At 47.7% G+C, this 20,484-nt stretch overlaps 1 protein-coding gene across 1 annotated transcript in view; it reads left to right on the forward strand.

Annotated features, from left to right (window-relative positions):
• The first annotated feature begins 587 nt into the window (after positions 1-587).
• The window catches only part of GLP2R (glucagon like peptide 2 receptor), a 61,716-nt gene continuing 41,819 nt past the window's right edge, over positions 588-20,484 (forward strand). The window contains exons 1-3 of the mRNA XM_062175118.1: positions 588-830; positions 17,542-17,648; positions 20,074-20,227. Of these exons, the coding sequence (XP_062031102.1) occupies positions 588-830; positions 17,542-17,648; positions 20,074-20,227 (504 nt within the window). The remainder of the gene's footprint in view (positions 831-17,541; positions 17,649-20,073; positions 20,228-20,484) is intronic.

Raw genomic sequence — 20,484 nt, forward strand, 5'->3', positions numbered from 1 at the left:
GGTCAGGACTGGAAAGCTCCCACGTGTTTCCTACTTTTCCTTTGCAAGTGCAGGCTTGATGTTTCAGGCAGGAGGGACTCCTGGGATAGGCAAGGCTGAATCACAACAGCACTGGACACCCAGCATCTCTCTCTCACACACACACACACACACACTTTCATTTCACCCCCACTAAAGCATGGAGGGTTCAAACCATTATGATCCCCTGTTCCTAATGAAGACACCGGAAGGCTTAGAGAGCGGGAGGGCTGACCACAAGGGACATCAGTCTTCCAGCTCACACACAAGTGGCGGAGTGGGTGGCATGGGTCTGCCTTCCCACATGCCAACACTTTCTCTTCTTCATGGCATCGCCTCCTGGACCTCAGGGGGAGTCTGCCTCTCTGAGCAAGCGCCCAGCATCCTAGTTGGTGTCCCCGATCTGGGCTGTACCTTGGAGGGGTTATGACATCTCTGAGTCACCAGACTTTGGGTAAACACAGTGGACATTAGCGGATCATGGTTTGTTAGGAAATTGGGAAACTTCCGTGTTTTTCTTTCCATCCCAAATAAACAGTAGAGATGCTAATGAGCTCCCACAAAGGGAAATGAAAATCTCTTTTCCCTGGGATTTTCTACAGCTTTGTGGCCAGGGCCAGGGCCTTCTAGCACGCTTGGGGGACGGGCTGCGTGTTCTGACCTTTCCTCCAGAGCTCTGTTTACTTTCAGAGAGTTCAAGAAGAGCCTACAGACACTGCTTGGCCCAGGGCACTTGGCAGACGCGAGAGAACGCCACAGATGTTTGGCAGGATGACTCCGAATGCTCCGAGGACCACAGATTCAACCAAACCGTGAGTCTGCCCAGCTCACTGATAAGGCGTCCAGACCCAAACCCCCCTCCTCTTCCAGGACACCCAAGTGGCCGGCCAGCTTCAGGGGTCACACAGCAGGAGGCCTTCCCCTGGTCTGTTGGCCCCATGCTTTCCTGGGAGAGTGCCCAGTCACACAAAGCAGCACAGAATTCCTTCCGTTCCTAGGGTGAAACGCAAAAATCCTAAGGGAAGTCGGTTGGTCTTCCAGGCACTTCTTTTCCCTGGGCCTGGGACACCTTTCCCAGCTCCCCCTGTGTTGAGCTCCTTGTCATAGCTCCAGCACAGTTCAGATGTCTCCTGGGAGGCGACTCCAAGCACTGCCAGGTAGGGGAGGTAGGACCTGAGGAGGAAGACACAGGTGCAGGTTTGGTGATGAGGGCTCCTGAGCCCCATGAAGGACTTAATTAGGTCTGTGTGCTTCCAAGTCGGAGGCACACATAACTCAGGTGTTGGCACTGGGCCCAGGCTGGATGCAGGAGGCAGGGAGAGCCCGTAGGAGCCATTTCGGTAACTCAGCCCAGATATGAGGAAAATGCCAGTGAGGGTAGAAGAAGGAGGGAAGATGGATTGATAGGTTTCCAAGGTGAGGAACTATGGGACCAGGTGCTGGAGAGCATGAGAAGGTAGGTCAAAGGCATCAAGGTCTCAGGTTTCTGGCGTGGACCCATGAAGAGATGTGACAATGCCTTCGAGATGCCCTTGAACTCCCCTATGTTCTAGAATCTCCTTGACCTAAGTCTTTGTTCTAACTTGAGCCTACAAACCAACCCTCCCCTGCCTCCCAGCTTATTTGGATTTTGAGATTCTTTAGCTTGGGGTGGATGTTGGATGCAGTGGTTAGATTGCCACTTGGGATGCCTGTTTCCCATAACAGAGTTATGGGTTCAAGTCCCTGCTTCTCCACTTCTGATTTCAGTTTCCTGCTGTTGTGCACTGTGAGAGGCAGCTGTGATGGCTCAAATCCTTGAGTCCATGATTGAGTTCTGGGCTCCTGGCTACAGCCTGTCCCACCCTGACTGTTGAAGGCACTTGGGGGAGTGAATCAGTGGATGGAAGATCTCTATTTTTCTCTCTCTTCTGCCTTTCAAGCAAAGTGAAAAAAAGTAGATTAAATATATTCTTTAGCTTTTTGAAGTCATTTTGACATCTTTCCTTGAACACTAAAGATATTTTAATGCTCTAAAGTTTGGGACAGGGGAAAGCATGGACTTAGTGTGAGGTGAGCCCTCAGTCTTTCTAGGCATCCATAAGATGGGGTTGAAGGTGGGCAATTGGCCTAGCAGGTGCTGGATGACATGCCCACATCCCACATCAGAGTGCCTGGGTTCAGTTCCTGGCTATGCTAGTGCACACCCTGGGGAGGGGGGGCTGCAGCAGGTGGTGGTTGAGTTTGGGCCCCTGTCACCCACATGGGAGACCTGGGTCAAGTTCCAGCTAGGGGCCATCACAGGCATTTGGAGAATGAACCAGTGGATGGAGGCTTCGTGTCTATAAGTCTGAGTGTCTCAAATAAATACATAAAAATGCTTAAAGAGATGGAATTGATCGTGGCCCCTGCAGTGGACTAGTTGTGAAGCTTGGTGGGCTGGGGAGAGAGCAGTGAATATACAGTGATTAACCCACCCCCCAGGGCTCCCTGGGCACTCGATGGTGATAATTGCTGCATTTCTTCTCAGAATGTATCCCTGGGCCGCGATAGAAAATCCTCCCCCTCTCCTCCAGGCCTCTCTCTGGCCCACGCAGGCGCTGTGGTCATAGTCTACTGGTCCAAGTGAGTTTTTGGTACCTGTGTTGGTGGCTTTTCTGCACTAGCTGCTTTTTTTTTTTTTAATTTATTTTATTTATTTGAAAGGTAGAGTTACAATGAGAAAGAGAGAGATCTTCCACCCCCTGGTTCACTGCCCAAATGGCCACAACAGAAAGAGAGAGAGAGAGAGAGAGAGAGAGAGGGAGAGAGAGAATCTGTCTACTGCCCAATGTATCTACTGCCCAAATGGCCACAACGGCGAGGGCTAGGCCAGACCGAAGCCAGGAGCCAGACCTTCATCTAGGTCTCCCACATGGATGGCGGGGGCCCAAGCACTTGGACCATCTTCCACTGCTTTCCTAGGCTCATTAGCAGGAAGCTGGATGGGAAGTGGAGCAGCCAGGACTCAAACCATTGCTCATATGGGATGCCGGTGTCACAGGTGGTGTCTCAATTAGTGCGGCCTCAATGCCAGCCCCAACATTGTCTGCTTTTTAAAAAATGTAATATTTTGTTGTCTTTGAGTCATTTTCATTGTCACTTACAAGTGAATTATTTAGATATCCTTTCTACATTGTAAGCTGCATTCATGCATTTAAGCTATCAGATGCTTTAAGCCTTTTAACTATCTTAAATACATATTAGTTATAAGAAGCCAATCTTTTCTAATGTGTAAATGATTCTAGTTTATTGACTACATCAAGGTTATATGGTAAGTCTTAGGCTTTTTTAAATACATCAACTCCATTTTTGTTGTTTCCAGCTTAAACCTAAGGTATAAAATCAAGTATATATAGACGTATTTTGTATTGGAATCATGATGCTAATGTATCGGCTCCTCTCATGGGCTGAATTCTCCAAATACAGTCAGTCCTCTCTGTGGGTTTTGCTTCCCTGGATTCAGCCATCCATCAAAAATATTAAAAAAAAAATCTATAGTGAACATGTACAGACCTATTTCCCCCATCATTATTTCCTAAACAGCAAAGCACAACAACTGTTTACATAAGCTCTCCGCTGTGTTATAAGTAATCTAAAGGAGATTTAAAGCATACAAGAGGATGCGCATGGGTTAAGCTCATAGGCAGATAGTATGCCATTTTATGTAAGGGGCTTGAGCACCTGTGGATTTTGGTGTCCAGAGGGTTCAGGAGCCAACCCCCCAGGGATACTGAGGGATGACTGTAGAAACACCAATTACATACAAATTGTGCACATAGTTAAAAAAATAAACCCTGCATGTGAGGGATGGCTACAGGGATAGGGCGGTGATGTTGCCAAGTAAGGTTTAATGGGAGAATCTACAGGTGTCCTTTATAGAATTCCTCCGATTTTGCTGTGTGTTTGATATTTTTCATAATATAGGAAAAAAAATCCTATGTCTGGATGTAACACAAAACTATTCACCTTGAAAGGTTAAGATAAAAGGCAAAAAACTCACGCTAAGGAAACAAGCTGACCCGAGAAACCAGGGGTTTCCATCACAGGAGACGTGGTTGCCTGTAGTCCGGGCAGATTTGTTTGGCCTGGTTATCAATGCCAGCGGTGTGGTGTTTTAGTGAATGCCTTCTGCCTCCTCCCCACAAACTAAGAAAGGCCCTGATTTGTAACATTGGGTAATTTTTTTGTGGGTGTGAATGCTTCCACCACGGCCAATTTCAAGGTACCCACGTGACATCACCAGACGCAGTAGCTCACCGCTAGATGTGTGCGGATTAACTATAGCACAAGCAGTCACAGTGGCACTGGATGGAGACACGGAGAAAAGGCATCAGGGAGGGATGAGTTCTGGGTATTGGTTCCTTTATTTTAATTATTTGAAAGGCAGAGAAACAGAGACAGTCAGAGATCTTCAGTCTACCACTTCACACCTCAAATGCCTGCAGCAGCCAGCGCTGGACCAAGCTGCAACCAGGAGTCTAGATTCCATCTGGGTCTCCCACATGGGTGAGAGGGACTCCAGTACTTTAGCCATCACCTGTTGCCTCTCAGGGTGCACATTAGCAGAAGCTGGAATCAGAAGTGTAGCCAGGGCTGGTGTCACGGCTCACCAGGCTAATCCTCTGCCTGCGGCGCCGGTACTCCAGGTTCTAGTCCCGGTTGGGATGCTGGATTCTGTCCCGGTTGCTCCTCTTCCAGTCCAGCTCTCTGCTGTGGCCTGGGAGGGCAGTGGAGGATGGCCCAATTGCTTGGGCCCTGGACCTGCATGGGAGATCGGGAGGAAGCACCTGGCTCCTGGCTTCGGATCGGCACAGCGTGCTGGCCATAGCGGCCATTGGGTGAGTGGGGTTGAACCAACGGAAGGAAGACCTTTCTCTCTGTCATTCTCTCTCATTGTCTAACTCTGCCTGTCAAAAAAAAAAAAAAAAAAAAAAAAAAAAAAGTGTAGCCAGGAATGCTCTGATATGGGATGCAGGCATCCAAGCAGCATCTGAACCGTTGTGCCAAATGTCGGCACCACATAGTTTTAAGTTTAATCACGCTTGTGTTTTACAACCAGTTCGCCGAAAACTTGCCAGCTGGCTCTCAGAAGCCAGTATGGTGGCATCACAGGGTCTACCACGGTGATTTTCACTCTCACCCACACGTTTGAGTCCCAAGTCCAAGTTTTTAGAGGACATTGAACTTTCCCAGGTGCAGGGTACTGCACTGCCTAATTGTCTGGTCCAGCTGGAGCCTGCCTTGCCCTGTCCTGGTTGTGGCTCCCTTCTTGTAGAAGCTTGTTGGGGAGCTGGCACGTCCTTGGTGCTCTAAGTCTACACAGTCTTTCCAGCAGGCATGAACGGCCTTCCTGACCGATCCGAAGCCAGGAGCCAGGTGCTTCTCCTGGTCTCCCATCAGGTGCAGGGCCCAAGGACTTGGGCCATCCTCCTCTGCACTCCCGGGCCACAGCAAAGAGCTGGACTGGAAGAGGAGCAACCGGGACAGAATCCGGCGCCCCGACTGGGACTAGAACCCCGGGGTACCAGGACCACAGGCAGAGGATTAGTTTAGTGAGCCGCAGCGCTGGCCTCCAAGCCTCTTTTAAACCCTGTGACCTGACTTGAGTTGGCGGCATTCTGTGTCCCTTGCACAGTTTCCCTGCGTGATGGACAGCTCCTGCCTCTTACAGGGATCAAGGTGACACCTATGGGAGTCTATTTACCTTAAGAGTTTTTCTGGCTTGGCCGGCACCGTGGCTCAATAGGCTAATCCTCCGCTTTGCGGTGCTGGCACACCAGGTTCTAGTCCCAGTCGGGGCGCCGGATTCTGTCCCGGTTACTCCTTTTCCAGGCCAGCTCTCTGCTATGGCCCGGGAGTGCAGTGGAGGATGGCCCAAGTGCTTGGGCCCTGCATCCCATGGGAGACCAGGAGAAGCACCTGGATCCTGGCTTCGGATCAGCGCGGTGCGCTGGCCGCAGCACGCTGGCCGCGGCGGCCATTGGAGGGTGAACCAACGGCAAAGGAAGACCTTTCTCTCTGTCTCTCTCTCTCACTGTCCACTCTGCCTGTCAAAAAAAAAAAAAAGAGTTATTCTGGCTTGTGTCACAACACCAAACTCGGGCTAATTGCACATAGTGAATGGCACAAAAAGTTTTGTGTTTCTTTTCTTCCCTCCTGGACTGTCAGCTGTAAGAAGAATGTCCTAGTCCTGTTTGAAACCCATCCCCTGGCCTAGTGCTAGGATGCACAACAGGCTTTATATACAGCAGGCACTTAATACATGCCCAGTGAGTCTGTTGGTCTGTGTTGGGGCTTAAGCATCAATACTGGCTTTGAAGTTCCCCAGGTGAGCCTGCTGTGCAGGCGAGAGAGGAGCGGAGGTGTTCCCCGGCAGGTGTGAGCCTGACGTGGGTGTGCAGTGGCACTGTCACCGGGTCAGGTGATGGGAACAGCAAGCCAGGACTTCAGCACTGCATTTTCACAAAGACAGGAAGTAAAGAGCTGTCTCTTCCCCTCTCTAACCGCTTGTGTTTCTAAGAATTCAGATACTTAGAAAGAAACAACTTCTGGCCATGTTTACCTGTGTTTCTCAGAGAGGGTTGAAACATTGCCCAAAAAAGGCCAATGTTAGTAAACCTTTGCCCTGCAGAGTTTTGGCAAGCAAAATATGTTCTTCCAGCAAGCGACATGTTGGGGATACTTATGCATGTTAAATGGCACTTTCTAAGAATATTGTGTGCATGTGTGTGTCTGCGTGCATAAGCCCTGGCAAGTATGTTTAGACTCCTTGGTATGGAATTATGTTTAGTGCTATAGAAATAAATTGTTATTTTGCCTTACTTCAAGCTGTTTTCTTTGCCCTTAGAAAAAACTGCTTTCCAGAAAGACAAAAACCACATGTTCTCTCTCAGAGTAGAAGTTAAAAAAATATATAAAAGAAAAAAGTGCTTTCCATTATTTAACTTGATATTTATTGTTTTTGAGATAACATTTTAACTGCATGTTATAGTCACATAATCAACATATATCAATTGCTAAATACATATCATATATAACTTTTAACATGTACAGTACATAATTATAATGATACATTTTTATTTTTTCATTTTTCAATATAATTTATCAATTGTATGCATTTTTCCAACATTTTATGCAGAAATACTCTAACATATTAAAGAATTAAAATAGGGGTAGGCATTTGGCCTCATGGTTGAGATGACCATGTCCCACATTGGAATTCCTGCATTCAGTACCTGGCTCTGGCTCCTGAATCCAGCTTCCTGCTAAAGCAGGCCCTGGGGTGTAGTGGCTGGTTGGGTCCCCGCCATCCATAGGAGATGCTTGGATTGAGTTCCTGGATCCCAGGTTCCCAGCCATTGCAGACATTTGGGGAGTGAGCCAACCGATGGGAGAGCTAGCTCTTTCTGTCTGTCTGTCTCTCAAATAACTAAATTCTAAAGAAGAAAAATATGTATTGATATTTTGGCACATTTGCTTTCGCGCAATCTCTTTGTGCAGTAGCTGAAAATAGTTTGCAGGCACCATGGGATTTCAGCTCTAAATATTCATCAGGTATCTCCAAGATAAAGGACATTATTCCACAGAACTATCTCAGCATTATTACAACTAAGTAATTAACAGTGATTTCATCATATCATAAATATTCCAAATGTCCCTAATTTTTTCTCCAAGTTTTGTGGGTTTTTTCTGCTTTGTACCAGGATCTAATCCAGGTTCAGAGAGTGTATTTGGTTTTCTATCACTGTAGCATCTAATTTAGAATGGTCTTTTCTGCTAATTGTCTCCCATGATGTTTATTTTTCTTTGGTGAGACCAGAAGAGCTATTTGGTAGCCTGTCCCACAGTCTGGATTTGTCTCAAAGTTTCCCTTCATTGTCATTAAACCCAGGCCTCTATCCTCACATGAGGGTATTTCAGAAAGTTCATCAAAAATAGAATTAAAAGACAAGTTTATTTGGGTGCAAGGCATTGAAAGTCATGCATAGTTGTTCCATGATATTCATCTTTTGTGAACTTTTTGAAGGCCCTTTGAATGTCCCCTGAATTCCAGGTGAGGTTGAGAGGCTTGATGAGGTTCAAGTACGACTTCATGAGGTCTGTGTACCTTGTAGAGCAACACACCTGTTACCCCAGCGTGGCAGCTTACCACGCTCCACAGAGGTTACATAGATCCCTGGTCAGGGTGGAGACAGCCCAGTCTCTCTGTGGTGAAGCTATGTTCTTCCCTTTGTATTTTGTAAGTAGGCAGTGGGGTGATGCTTTGGGACTTTGTGGTTATCTTGTTCCCTAACAAGTCTTCGTCAAGCATTTTAATTTGTGTTGGTGATCCTTGCCTGAATCAGTCAAGTCCTAGCATCCCTCCACATTTCTTCCTTCCTTCCTTCCTTTTTTAAAGGGTATTTTTTAAAAAATTTATTTGACAGAGTTAGACAGTGAGGGAGAGAGACAGAGAGAATGGTCTTCCTTCCGTTGGTTCACCCAAATGGCCGCCACGGCCAGCACTGTGCCGATCCGAAGCCAGGAGCCAGGTACTTCTTCCTGGTCTCCCATGCGGGTGCAGGGCCCAAGCACTTGGGCCATCCTCCACTGCCCTCCCGGGCCACAGCAGCGAGCTGGACTGGAAGAGGAGCAACCGGGACTAGAACCCGGCGCCCATATGAGATGCTGGTGCCGCAGGCGGAGGATTAACCACAGCGCCGCCCCCCCCCCCCCCCCATTTCTTAGCCACTGTTCTCCTGCAAAAAGACCTCCTGTTGTCAGTGGAGGATGCCACTATGGGCTGTTCTGGGTCTGCCTGTAGACTTACAGTGTGCTGTATTCAGTTATCTTCATTCTTCTCTGATGCTTGAAGTTTCTAGCTAGTGAAATTCATTCCACTGGCTCTTGCCCTTTTGAGATAACCCGGTTAGTCTCTGAGCACTTCCTTGTTTTCTGGCACAGGGTGGGTCCAAGCTTATCTCAGATTTTTCCCTGCTTCCAGCCCGGGTATCAGCGGTTTCTTTGGGGATCTTGGATGAGGAATGGTGTCAGAAACCAAGACCCAACTCCTACACCTGCTCATTACTGTCACAATCGTATGGAGTTAATCTAACTTTACAGAGGGAAAGAAGATAATTTTTAGATCAAGAATTCCCACTGAGCATTCTGATTTAATATTTAGGATTTTTGCATATTTTCTTTTACTTTGTATTTATGTGTCTTTTCTTTTACCGAAAATCTTGGCTCCTAGTAACATAATAATAATAATAATTTTAAAGATTTATTCATTTATTTGAAAGAGTTACAGAGAGAGGGAGAGACAGAGAGGGAAAGACAGAACTCTTCCATCAGCTGGTTCACTCCCTAAATGGCCACAATGGCCAGGGCTGGGCCAGGCCAAATTCAGGAGCCAGGAGCTCCATCTGTGTCTCCCATGTGGGTGATAGGAGCCCAAGCACTTGGGTCATCCTCTGTTATTTTCCCAGGTGCTTTAGCAGGAAGCTGGATTGAAAGTGAAACAGCCAGGAATCGAACGGGTGCCCATATGGGATGCCAGCACTGCAGATGGCGGCTTAATCCGCTGTGCCACAGTGCCGTCCCCTCCCCCCCCAATTATTTATTTACCTCCTCTTACAATACATATACAATCATTTCAAAATGGAAATATTCAGATTTCCACTGAAAATGAATATCTTCTTGATACATTTTAAGGTTTCTTTGCAGCTGTGTTTGTCCGGAGACCACATCCTAAACACCGAGTGCTGTGTGTGTAACTGTTTGAGAATGATTTTCTCTACATGATCACATTGTTAACTGGATGTACGAGTTTATTCATCTGTTTCTATCTGTGTTAAGGATTTGCCCTTTCCACCATTTTCCCTTTGATTTCATTATTAATGCATAAAATATTTCGGGATTTGAAAGCTAAGCTTTATAAAAAGGTATACACTAAGAAGTCTTTTTTTTTTAAAGATTTATTTATTTATTTGAAAGGCAGAGTTACAGAGAGAGGGATAGACAGAGAGATCTTCCATCTGCTGGTTCACTCCCCAAACGGCAGCAATGGCTGGAGCAGGGCTGATCTGAAGCCAGGAGCCAGGAGCTTCTTCCAGATCTCTCCCACATGAGTACGGGGGCCCAGGTTCTTGGACTATCTTCTGATGCTTTCCCAGGCCATAGGAGGGAGCTGGATGGCAAGTGGAGCAGCTGGGACTCGAACTAGTGCCCTGGTACCTATGTGGAAGATCCAGAAGAAGCGTGTGGCTCCTGGCTTCGGATCGGCCCAGCTCTGGCCATTGCAGCCATCTGGGGAGTGAGCCAGCACATGGAAGACCTCTCTGGAACTCTGCCTCTCAAGTAAATAAATAAATCATAAAAAAATAAAGTGAGCACAATACTGGATGTTTTGGAGCCATTAAAGAGGTGGCCAGGTTTGGTATAGGCCTGAATATGGTGGAAAATTTAGGACAATTCTTTAAAGGAACAGATTAAGCTGCTTTTGCTAGTCATTTCTGTTACTAGCACATGCCTTTCTTTGCTGGTTCTCTGGTTCCTGAAAGAAGGAAGCGCGGGGCTGGCGCCGTGGCTCACTAGGTTAATCCTCTGCGTGTGGCGCTAGCATCCCATATGGGCGCTGGTTCTGTCCCAGTTGCTCCTCTTCCAGTCCAGCTCTCTGCTGTGGCCCGGGAGGGCAGTGGAGGATGGCCCAAGTGCTTGGGCCCCTGCACCTGCATGGGAGACCAGGAGGAAGCACCTGGCTCCTGGCTCCTGGCTTCGGATTGGCGCAGCGCCGGCTGTAGTGACCATCTGGAGAGTGAACCAACGGAAGGAAGACCTTTCTCTCTGTCTCACTCTCTCACTGTCTGCAACTCTACCTGTCAAATAAATAAAAAAAAAAAAAAAGAAAGAAGGAAGTGCCAGGTAATCCATGCTCCCCCACCCCCAGGCATAGCCCCCAACCAATACTACCAGCAGTTTGTGTATAAATACCCAGCTCCACTAGTTTGGGTGATTAACTCGGGCTTCCAGAGATTGCCCAGCGGGAATCAGCTCCAGCCCCCTGCCGCAGTGATACACCCTGTGGTGTTCTAACGTCTTCCTTCCTCTACTGCTGCTTTTTCACTTTGCATATAAACCACTTGCAATCCAATCCTTAGAATCTGTTTCTTAGAAACCCACACTTAGATACAGACCACCCGAAAATAAACATTTCCCCTGATCTGTTCCTAGGAATCACAAAACATACCTATTATTAGAAGTAATAATGATAGAAAACAAATAGTTAAGTTATTTAATTAAATGTGGTCATCTCATATCGCCAGTAAAATAAATGATGTACAGATGAGCCAGTGAAACCCCCTGAGTCATCGCTCTAAAGAAACCACACCACTCTGTGTGGAAACACAAGACACGTCTCTACTTCCAGTGTGTGTGTAGTCTTTCCAGAAAGACCAGATGCACACACACAACGCATTCATGAGTAATATAACTGATGCTCCAGTTCGTGAAGGACAAGAGCCTTGCAAGTGCCTTGACAACGAGAGCTGGCAAAGAGCAGGGAAGATGCAAGGAAGACTTCCTGTAAGAGGTGGGCTTGTGTCAGTTTTAGGACAGATTTTCTTTTTAAAGGAGAAGAGGGCCGATTATGGGCAATTAGAGACCTGACAGGGTCTTGATCTTGATGAGACCCCTAAAAATGTTTTCAGATAGAAGTGTGGTTGAGGTTGACTTGGAAAAGCTCAAAAGCTACATGGAGATTTTTGCATTTGGGCCATCAACAACAAGGGATTAAGGATATACTTGACCCAGAAGGAAAAAGACGCCATGTGGCATTTTGATCTACTTGAAAGAATGAAGAGCACTAGCAATGGTAAATATTTTTATCTTATTTTAAATATATCCTTAAAAGGGGCTAGCATTGTGGCATAGCTGGTAAAACCATCACCTGCAACGCCAGCATCCTGTATGGGCACTGTGGGGAACCGCAGGCTGGCCACCTGTGAGAACCTCCTCATCTGCATAGTTTGCAGCAATCAGTCGACCACAAGGCCTACGAAAACAGCCAGGTGAAGCAGATGGAACAGAATGGACTCTGCATAAACAACTAGGAAGAACCAGGTGAAACTTTTGACCTGAGACTATACGCGCCCTTTCATCTGATTGGACGATATCAGCATAAAGGGACACTGGGATCTGGGCGGGCGCGGCCGCTGCTGTTGGCGGCCGCCACCGCGGCCCCTCTTTTTCTCCTCTCCCCGCTTTCCTTCTCTCCCCACAAGTAAAAGTTCCTTGAGAACCGATGAACAGTGACCGTGTCGTGACTGCGTTGGACCCTCGCTGGTGAGGGTCGGACAAATGGTGCCGTGACTCGGATAGTCGGGCCGGTCACTGGAAGCAGGAAAGAAAAAATTAGAACGTGTGGAAAACATGGGAGTGTAGGCGGTAAAGTCTAGGAGGGTTGGTACCAGAAAAAAAAATTAGAATGTGTGAAAAGCACGGGAGACTAGGCGGTAAAGTCTAGGGAAAAAATTAGAACGTGTGAAAAACACGGGAGTCTAGGCGGTAAAGTCTAGGGTTGGTACCGTGGAAAAAAGGGATCCCTCGACAACCAAGTTGTCTTTTAAGAAAAGGGAAAAAGAAAAAAGCGGGGACGCCCGTGAAAGCAGCCGCTGTAAAGCAGTGAGTTAGAACAGGAACAATGGCGTAGGGTCGGAAGACAATCGAGGGCAGCAGAGAAATCGCCTGAAGTCCTTAGGCTATGGCAACTGATTGACCAAGCTAGGAAATAGCAACCCTCTTAGATGAAGGGGCTGATTTACTAGAGGAAACGCAGAGAGAATCTCCATCTGGGAGCCTAGATGGAGACAGAGGTCGGCACATCTCATAAGAGGAGTTCCCCCGTGTTGCTGCAAACTGGCTTCAAGGCAGTGCTTGGTGGGGAAAGACTTCCTCCTCTGGTCCGCGGCTTACAGAGAGCTCGCAAGGGCTCAGGCCCATGCTAACGCTAGGAACGGTCAGCCAGCCTGGAATGAGGATAATGACGAACAGGCTCAGGCTAGTTGCCCTAATGAGGTTTTGATGCAAGTGAGAGAACTAGATCGGAGGGCATGGAAGGCCATTCCAAGGAACGGGCTAGGACAAAGATGTTTAAAGTGTGGAAAAGAAGGTCACATGAAAAGGGAACGTACAGAACAGACAATTGGGACGCCAACTAGGACTGTACCCTCGATGCAGTAAAGGCAACCATTGGGCAAATGAGTGCTATTCCAAGCAAGATAAGGCAGGCAATTCGCTCCTATCGCCCACCAGGTTAAGTGGCTAGAATAGTACATTCCAAAAGAGTGGCGGGCCCCCACACCCAGGGGCCCGAAAACTCAGTAAGTGAGAGGACAAACCATGGGAGGAATAGGACCGTCTCGCGTTTACTGCACAGAGCTGCGAGCCACCAACTGTTTAGTATTAACACTTCAAATGGGAATCCAGGCAATAGATGTGGAACCTCAGTTTAGGGGTTACTATAGGAAGGGCTACAAATTCATTAAAGGGGTTAGTGGTTATAACGGGGCTTATTCAGTTGCCTTGCTCACAGCTCGAAGTAATGTTCTAATCTATTAAGGGGATAGTGCAGCTGTTGCCATTGCAGCCCATTGCTCAGCTGCTAATAACAAGCCCTATAAAGGATACTAAAGGTAATCAAGGAAAGCATTTTACAGCCCTCACTATGACTCTTGGCGAGCGCCCACTATGGAATCTTCTCTAAAGAAAGGCAATCAAGGGGCTGTTAGATACGGGCGCAGATGTTAGTATTATCTCCAAACAAGTCTGGCCTCCTTCATGGCCCCTCCAGGAAGGAGATAACACCTTGGTAGGATTAGGCACCGCTGTTGCCCAATCCTGAAGTGCAAGTGCTAGACTGGAAAGATCAAGAAGGCACCACAGGCAAAGTACAACCTTACGTGTGTGCTATCCCTGTAACTTTATGGGGGAGGGATGTCTTAGAGCAACTTCATTTGCAGGCCTGTTGTTGGCAGCTGCGAGAGAAGACACTCTAGAAAGAGCATTTACCATGCTAACCTCATGCTTGCAGACGGCGGGGTTACAGATTGTACCAGAAAAGATTCAAAAGGGCACCGTGGTCCAGTACCTAGGACTAAGGTTAACACCAACTACGGTGGCCCCTTTAGATTTTGTCCTATCCACCGCAGGACTTAGGACATTATGTGGTAACTTAAACTGGATACGGCCTCATTGTTTAACATTTTGGAAGGCGATTCACAGCTCGCCTCACCTCGTACAGCTGCAATCTTAAGGTTGAAGAACGCCTTAATCATGCAGATGCAAGACGCCAGAGCAGTTTGCACGTGTCGGTGGACACGTTCTCTGGAATTGTGTCAACCACGGCTCTAAGCAAAGAAGGAATTCAAGTTATTCAACACTGTCTACAGTCCTTTGCAGCTTGGGGATGCCCAAAATTACTAAAACGGATAATGAGCCGGCCTACACTTCGGCCTGTTTTGCTACATTCTTAAAAGAATTCGGCATAAAGCACGTTAATAATCAAAGGGCAGGCAATAATTGAACAGACTCACCTGTACTTAAAAACTTTCATAAAAAGGGGGAATAGGAGAATATATGGTAGCTAATTGCGATGCATTGGCTATAGCTCTATATACTGTAAGTTTTTTGAATAGGAAAAAGTGTGGCAAAACTCCTGAGTTCATGGTGTTTAGTGATGTACTTGCAGTATTGTTTGAATTGTTGTCTTAAAGGAAAGAAAAGATGTTGCACGTGATTTGTACTGCAGCAAATCAGCAAAGTGACCTGAGTTAGATATATTTGAAGGTATTTTGAAAGTTACGTTCAAGGCTAACACCTAAGCTTTGTGTAATAAGAATGTTTTTCTATCAGTTTTTTCTTTGTAAATGGCATTAACATTGTTACTTGAGGTCTTGCTTAATCACTTTTGTTGTCCTGAGGACTTGAATTTAACAGTGCATCAGATTTGTTGATTTGTAGTGGTCCGACAGGCTATGCTTGCTATGTATCGCTCTGACCCTCAGCAACAGACAGGCATGACTCCATGCCATAAATAACGAAGGGGGAGCTGTGGGGAACTGCAGGCTGGCCACCTGTAAGAACCTCCTCATCTGCATAGTTTGCAGCAATCGGTCGACCACAAGGCCTACGAAAACAGCCAGGTGAAACAGATGAAACAGAATGGACTCTGCATAAACAACTAGGAAGAACCAGGTGAAACTTTTGACCTGAGACTATACGCGCCCTTTCATCTGATTGGACGATATCAGCCTAAAGGGACATTGGGATCTGGGCGGGCACGGCCCCTCTTTTCTCCTCTCCCAGCTTTCCTTCTCTCCCCACAAGTAAAGGTTCCTTGAGAACCGATGAACAGTGACCGTGTCGTGACTACATTGGACCCTCGCTGGTGAGGGTCCTACAGGCACCAGTTTGTATCCTGGCTGATCCACTTCCTCTCCAGCTCCCTGCTAATGGCCTGAGAAAAATAGCAGACAATGGACCAAGTGCTTGGGCCCCTGCAAGAAACTCCTGGCGTCAGCCTGGCTCAGCCCCAGCCATTGCAGACATTTGGGGAACAAACTAGCAGACGGAAGATCTGTCTCTGCCTCTCCCTCTCTGTATAACTCTACCTTTCCAGTGAATAAATCTTTAAAAAGAATAAGAAATAAGCACACAAACACACAAAGATAATCCAGTTTTAAAAATGGCCAAATGTTTGGATTTTTTTACCAAGCAAGTCTACAGATGGAAAATCAGCAACAAAGTCTTAGCATCATTAATCCCTAGGCAAGTACAAGTTAACCCCACAACAGGATAGTACTGCATAACCATTGGAATGGCTGAAATGTGAGCGACTGATCGTATAGCATGTTAGTGGAATGTGTAGCAGTTGGAACTCTCTTACATTACTGGTGGGAATGTAAATTTGTTCAACTTTTATTTTTATTTTTGACAGGCAGAGTGGACAGTGAGACCGAAAGGTCTTCCTTTGCCGTTGGTTCACCCTCCAATGGCCGCCGCGGTAGGTGCGCTGCGGCCGGCGCACCGCACCGATCCGATGGCAGGAGCCAGGTGCTTCTCCTGGTCTCCCATGGGGTGCAGGGCCCAAGCACTTGGGCCATCCTCCACTGCACTCCCTGGCCACAGCAGAGAGCTGGCCTGGAAGAGGGGCAACCGGGACAGGATCGGTGCCCTGACCAGGACTAGAACCCGGTGTGCTGGCGCCGCAAGGCGGTGGATTAGCCTAGTGAGCCGCGGCGCCAGCCAATTTGTTCAACTTTTTAAGAAAGCAATTTGGCAGTTTCTTAAGTCATACACCATGCTATTTTACTATTCTGAGTATTTATCTGAGAAGAGTGGAAACCCATGTCCACCATGCAGGTATATTCAAAGCAACTTGATTTATGAAAACCAAAAACTGAAAGGGCTCCAGATGTCCATCAATTGGGGAATGGATAAATTGTGGGATATTCACAGTGGAGTACTATTCAGCATTAGAAAAGGAACATGCTATTGATACATGTGATGGCATGACCGAATCACAGAAAGAATCATTCTAAAGGAAATAAACCTGTATATAAGTTCCTTTACATACACTTTTATAAAATGCACACTGATCTCTAATGACAGCAGGCCAGTGTTTACCTGGGCATGTAGGTTTTGTTGTATTGAGGGGGGATGTATTACAAAGGATCACAAGGAAACTTTTGGGAAGTGAGGGAAATGTTCATTATTTTGAGTAGAGATAAAATGAGAGATGTTCCGTTTTCCAAATTCATCACGTTTTATGCTTTACTTACGTGCAATTTGTTATCCATCAACGATACTTCAGTAAAGGTGATAATAGAAGTTCAAGACAGGTAGCAGGCATGGACTGTGAGTTCAGATACAAAAAGCTCTTAAGAAATGTACACTTGATGGCAGTGTGCATAATAGGCTGAGTGGGAAGGGGAACTTCATTGGAGACTCATGCTCGTTAACGTTCAATTTCCAGTGAGTTGTGTTCTCTTCACTGTCAGGCTATCCTGGGCCTAAGAGAAATATCCCACTGTTCCATTGGGGGGTCTTCCAAGAAATCATCCAGAAAGAGCCGCTTTTGGAGGGAGACATGCAGACAGATATCTGGCCCCCTCCCCCAATGACAAGGACCCATAGAAACAGGGACAAAGAGCCTGTCCTCCTTCCCAAAGCATCCTCGTCGCCTGGTCACAGGTCCTTTATGGTACTGTGATTCTGGTATCACTCTTGGGGGATGGGGCCAATGGTGGAGGTGAGCCCCACTGTGGGGTCCTCACTCATTGTACCAGGAACAAGCGGAGCTACCCTACTCGGGGAGTCCACGAAGACAGGGACAGCAAGGTTCGAAAACTTGTTTGGAGGAGGCCCAGGGCATGTCTCCGTTTGGACCCTTGGTAATCCTCGGTGTGGGACTGGGGACACAGCCCCCTGGATTGGTGGTCACGTCTGCTCTTTCTCTCTGTCCAGGAGGGACATCGTGACTGGCTGTCAATCCTAAGGGTGATGTACACCGTGGGATACTCCCTGTCTCTTACCTCCCTCTTCCTGGCTCTCACCATCTTCTTGTTTCTCAGGTGAGTGGAATTTCTGTAGGCACGTGTTCAGGGATATGTTGTATCATTTGTTCATTGGCCTCGTCTGAAGGCAATAAAACCCCGGGCTGGATGATGTCCAGGGTTGTCAGAGCTGGAAGCAACCTGAGAAAAGTTTCACGTCCATCCAGCCCATTTTGCAGGTGAAGGGGGGCAAAGTTCTGGTGAGAGGCACTGCGTGGCCTCCGGCCGTAAAACCGGGAGGTCGCTGCACAGCCAGAACTTGAACCTGGAACTCCTGATTCTACCTTTTCCTCTTTTGGGTTAGGAAGCTTTCCGTGTGCCTGGCCCTGGTCTCAATTCCTAATCACACCCATTATTGTCACAACTCAGACGTCTGGTTTTTACAGAAGAGATCAAGAAACTCCCCCAAGGCAAATAAGCGAGTGGTAGAGCCGGGGTTCTCATCCAGGGCCCTCCGACTCCAGTTAGCTATCATCTTTAAAGCTTCATTTATGTCCTTGAAAGGTCAAGATATTCAAGTGCTGCTTAAGCACTTTGTATGAATGCAGTCATTTAAATCTCATCGTAGTTTGAATCAGGAATATTCTAGCACCAGGAGCTTAGCATTATTAGTCAGAGATTACACAGCTGGTGTGGGTGGAGCCAGGATGGTAACCAAGCAGCCCAGGGTCTGAGCATTTTCTCTCCCTTACGCCGTCTTTCAGAACCCAAAGGCCAAGTGCATCTTACTATATCATGTTTTTAAAAAATCAGCCAGTTGGCTGGCCGGGGGGAGGCAGCATTGTGAGTTAAGCCATCGCTTGCGATGCCAGCGTCCCATATCAGTGCTGGTTCAAGTTCTGGCTGCTCTGCTTCTGATCCAGCTGCCTGCTGATGTGCCTGGGGGAACAGTAGAAAATGGCCCAAGTGCTTGCTTCCCGGCTACCCACGTAGGAGACATGGACGGAGTCCCACGCTCCTGGCTTCAGCCTGGTGCAGTTTTTGCTGTTGTGTCCATTTTGGGGAGTGAACCAGCAGATGGAAGATCTCAAACTCTTTTTCCATGTCTCCATCTCTCTGTCCCTCTGCCCTTCAAATAAATAAATAGGAAAAGAAGAAATCGCCCAGGTGGGATATTTATGGGTCTACAGGAGAGCCCTCCATGCTGTCTCCCCTTTGGGAACTGAAGTGAGTATAACAGCAGAATGAGTATTTGTCGTGGGTGCAGGACGCTGGGATACTGGTTCCAGAGCAGGTCCCCACCTGAGCTCACTGGACTCATCAAATCCCAGGATGTACTGCAGCTTTTGGAGCAGAGGCAGGTTCATCTACTCCCTGGGGAGAGCAATTCTTTAGGGAAGAACTCCACAGCCGGGGCCTGCTGGTAATCCACGGCCTTCTTCCTCTGTACACCTATCCAAAGCCCCGTAATCAAGGCAGGAGGAAAGAACCACTCAGCTCTGCAGGAAGTGGCTTCAGCTGGGCCTGGGTGGACCAGGTATCTGCATTACCTAAGGATCCGGGAGGAGCAAGACCCAGCCCCTGACCTGGGATCCCCACAGTCTAGCTGGGAAGAACATGTAAATTATACAGCACACAACGACCTGCCTCGAGGCCTTCCTGGTTATTAAAAATGTAATACTCATGTGAGAGCAAACTAGGACTGCGTGTGTGGTACATAGAGAGCATAGTGGTAGACAAGGGTCCCTCTGGCTAGAGTGACCAAGACGCACAGTGTCACACTGGCCCGAGTGACAGATACCTGCAGGAGGCTCCTAGTGGGTGAGCACTCATCATGGGCACGTCCTACGAATTAACTGATGTAATCCCCCAGCCATTATTTGAAATGCAGAGTGACAGAGAAGGGGTCAGGGAGGGAGGGAGAGAAAGAGAGAGAGAGATCTTTCATCCAATGGTTCACTTCCCAAATGGCTGCAACAGCCAGATCTGGGCCAGGTTGAAGCCAGGTCTCCCATGTGGGTGGCAGGGACCCGAGTTCCCTGGGCTATCTTCTGCCTCCTCAGATGCATGAGCAAGTAGATGGATCAGAAGCAGAGCAGGCAGGACTGGAACCGGCACGCTACCATGGGATACCCATGTTGAAAATGCGGCTCAACTTGCTGTGCCACAGCACCAGCTCCTCCTAGGGAACTATGGCCAGGTGACTTAATATTTCTGCTTTGATCTCCTCTTTATAAATTAGGGTAATGGTAGCATCGGGTCCTGCAGTGGGAGTAAGGAGTAAGGATAGCTGTAAGTGCAGGTCCGTGTAGATGGCTTGGAATGTGGCCTGGCATATGGGACATATGCTGTATTACTTCCATTCTTACAGATGAGGAAGTCAGAAAAGTCAGATCACAAAGCCCAGGAGCCTACACTGTGTGTGACCTGTGTCTTTTGATGGGACACCTCATCGGGTCTAGAGCTGTTGGCCTGAGCCACCCTTGGTTTTCTCCTTGCACAGAAAACTCCACTGCACACGCAACTACATCCACATGAACCTGTTCGCCTCTTTCATCCTGAGAGCCCTGGTCGTTCTGGTGAAGGACGTCGTCTGGGACAACTCTCGCCCCACGAATCCCAACAGTGAGGAGGGATGGATGTCCTACATGTCGGAGGTAATCTCCTCCCCGTTAATGAAACTGCTCCTTCCACCGCATGGGTCAGCGCTGGGAGTCACAGGCCAGGCGGGTGGGGCTGGGGAAGGGGGGAGGGAGATAACCTTTAACCTTTAGCCTTTAACCTCTTCTGGTTAAAGAGGCAGCAACTGACTTAAAACAGCCATCTCCAGTTACAGACAACACTCGCTGCAGCTACTGGTTTGTTTTCCCAGGGCGAGGAACCTCACCTGTAAAGGAGGGAGTTGAACCAGCTC

The sequence above is a fragment of the Lepus europaeus genome, chromosome 18, assembly GCF_033115175.1.
Source record: "Lepus europaeus isolate LE1 chromosome 18, mLepTim1.pri, whole genome shotgun sequence".
In the NCBI taxonomy this organism is placed as follows: domain Eukaryota; kingdom Metazoa; phylum Chordata; class Mammalia; order Lagomorpha; family Leporidae; genus Lepus; species Lepus europaeus.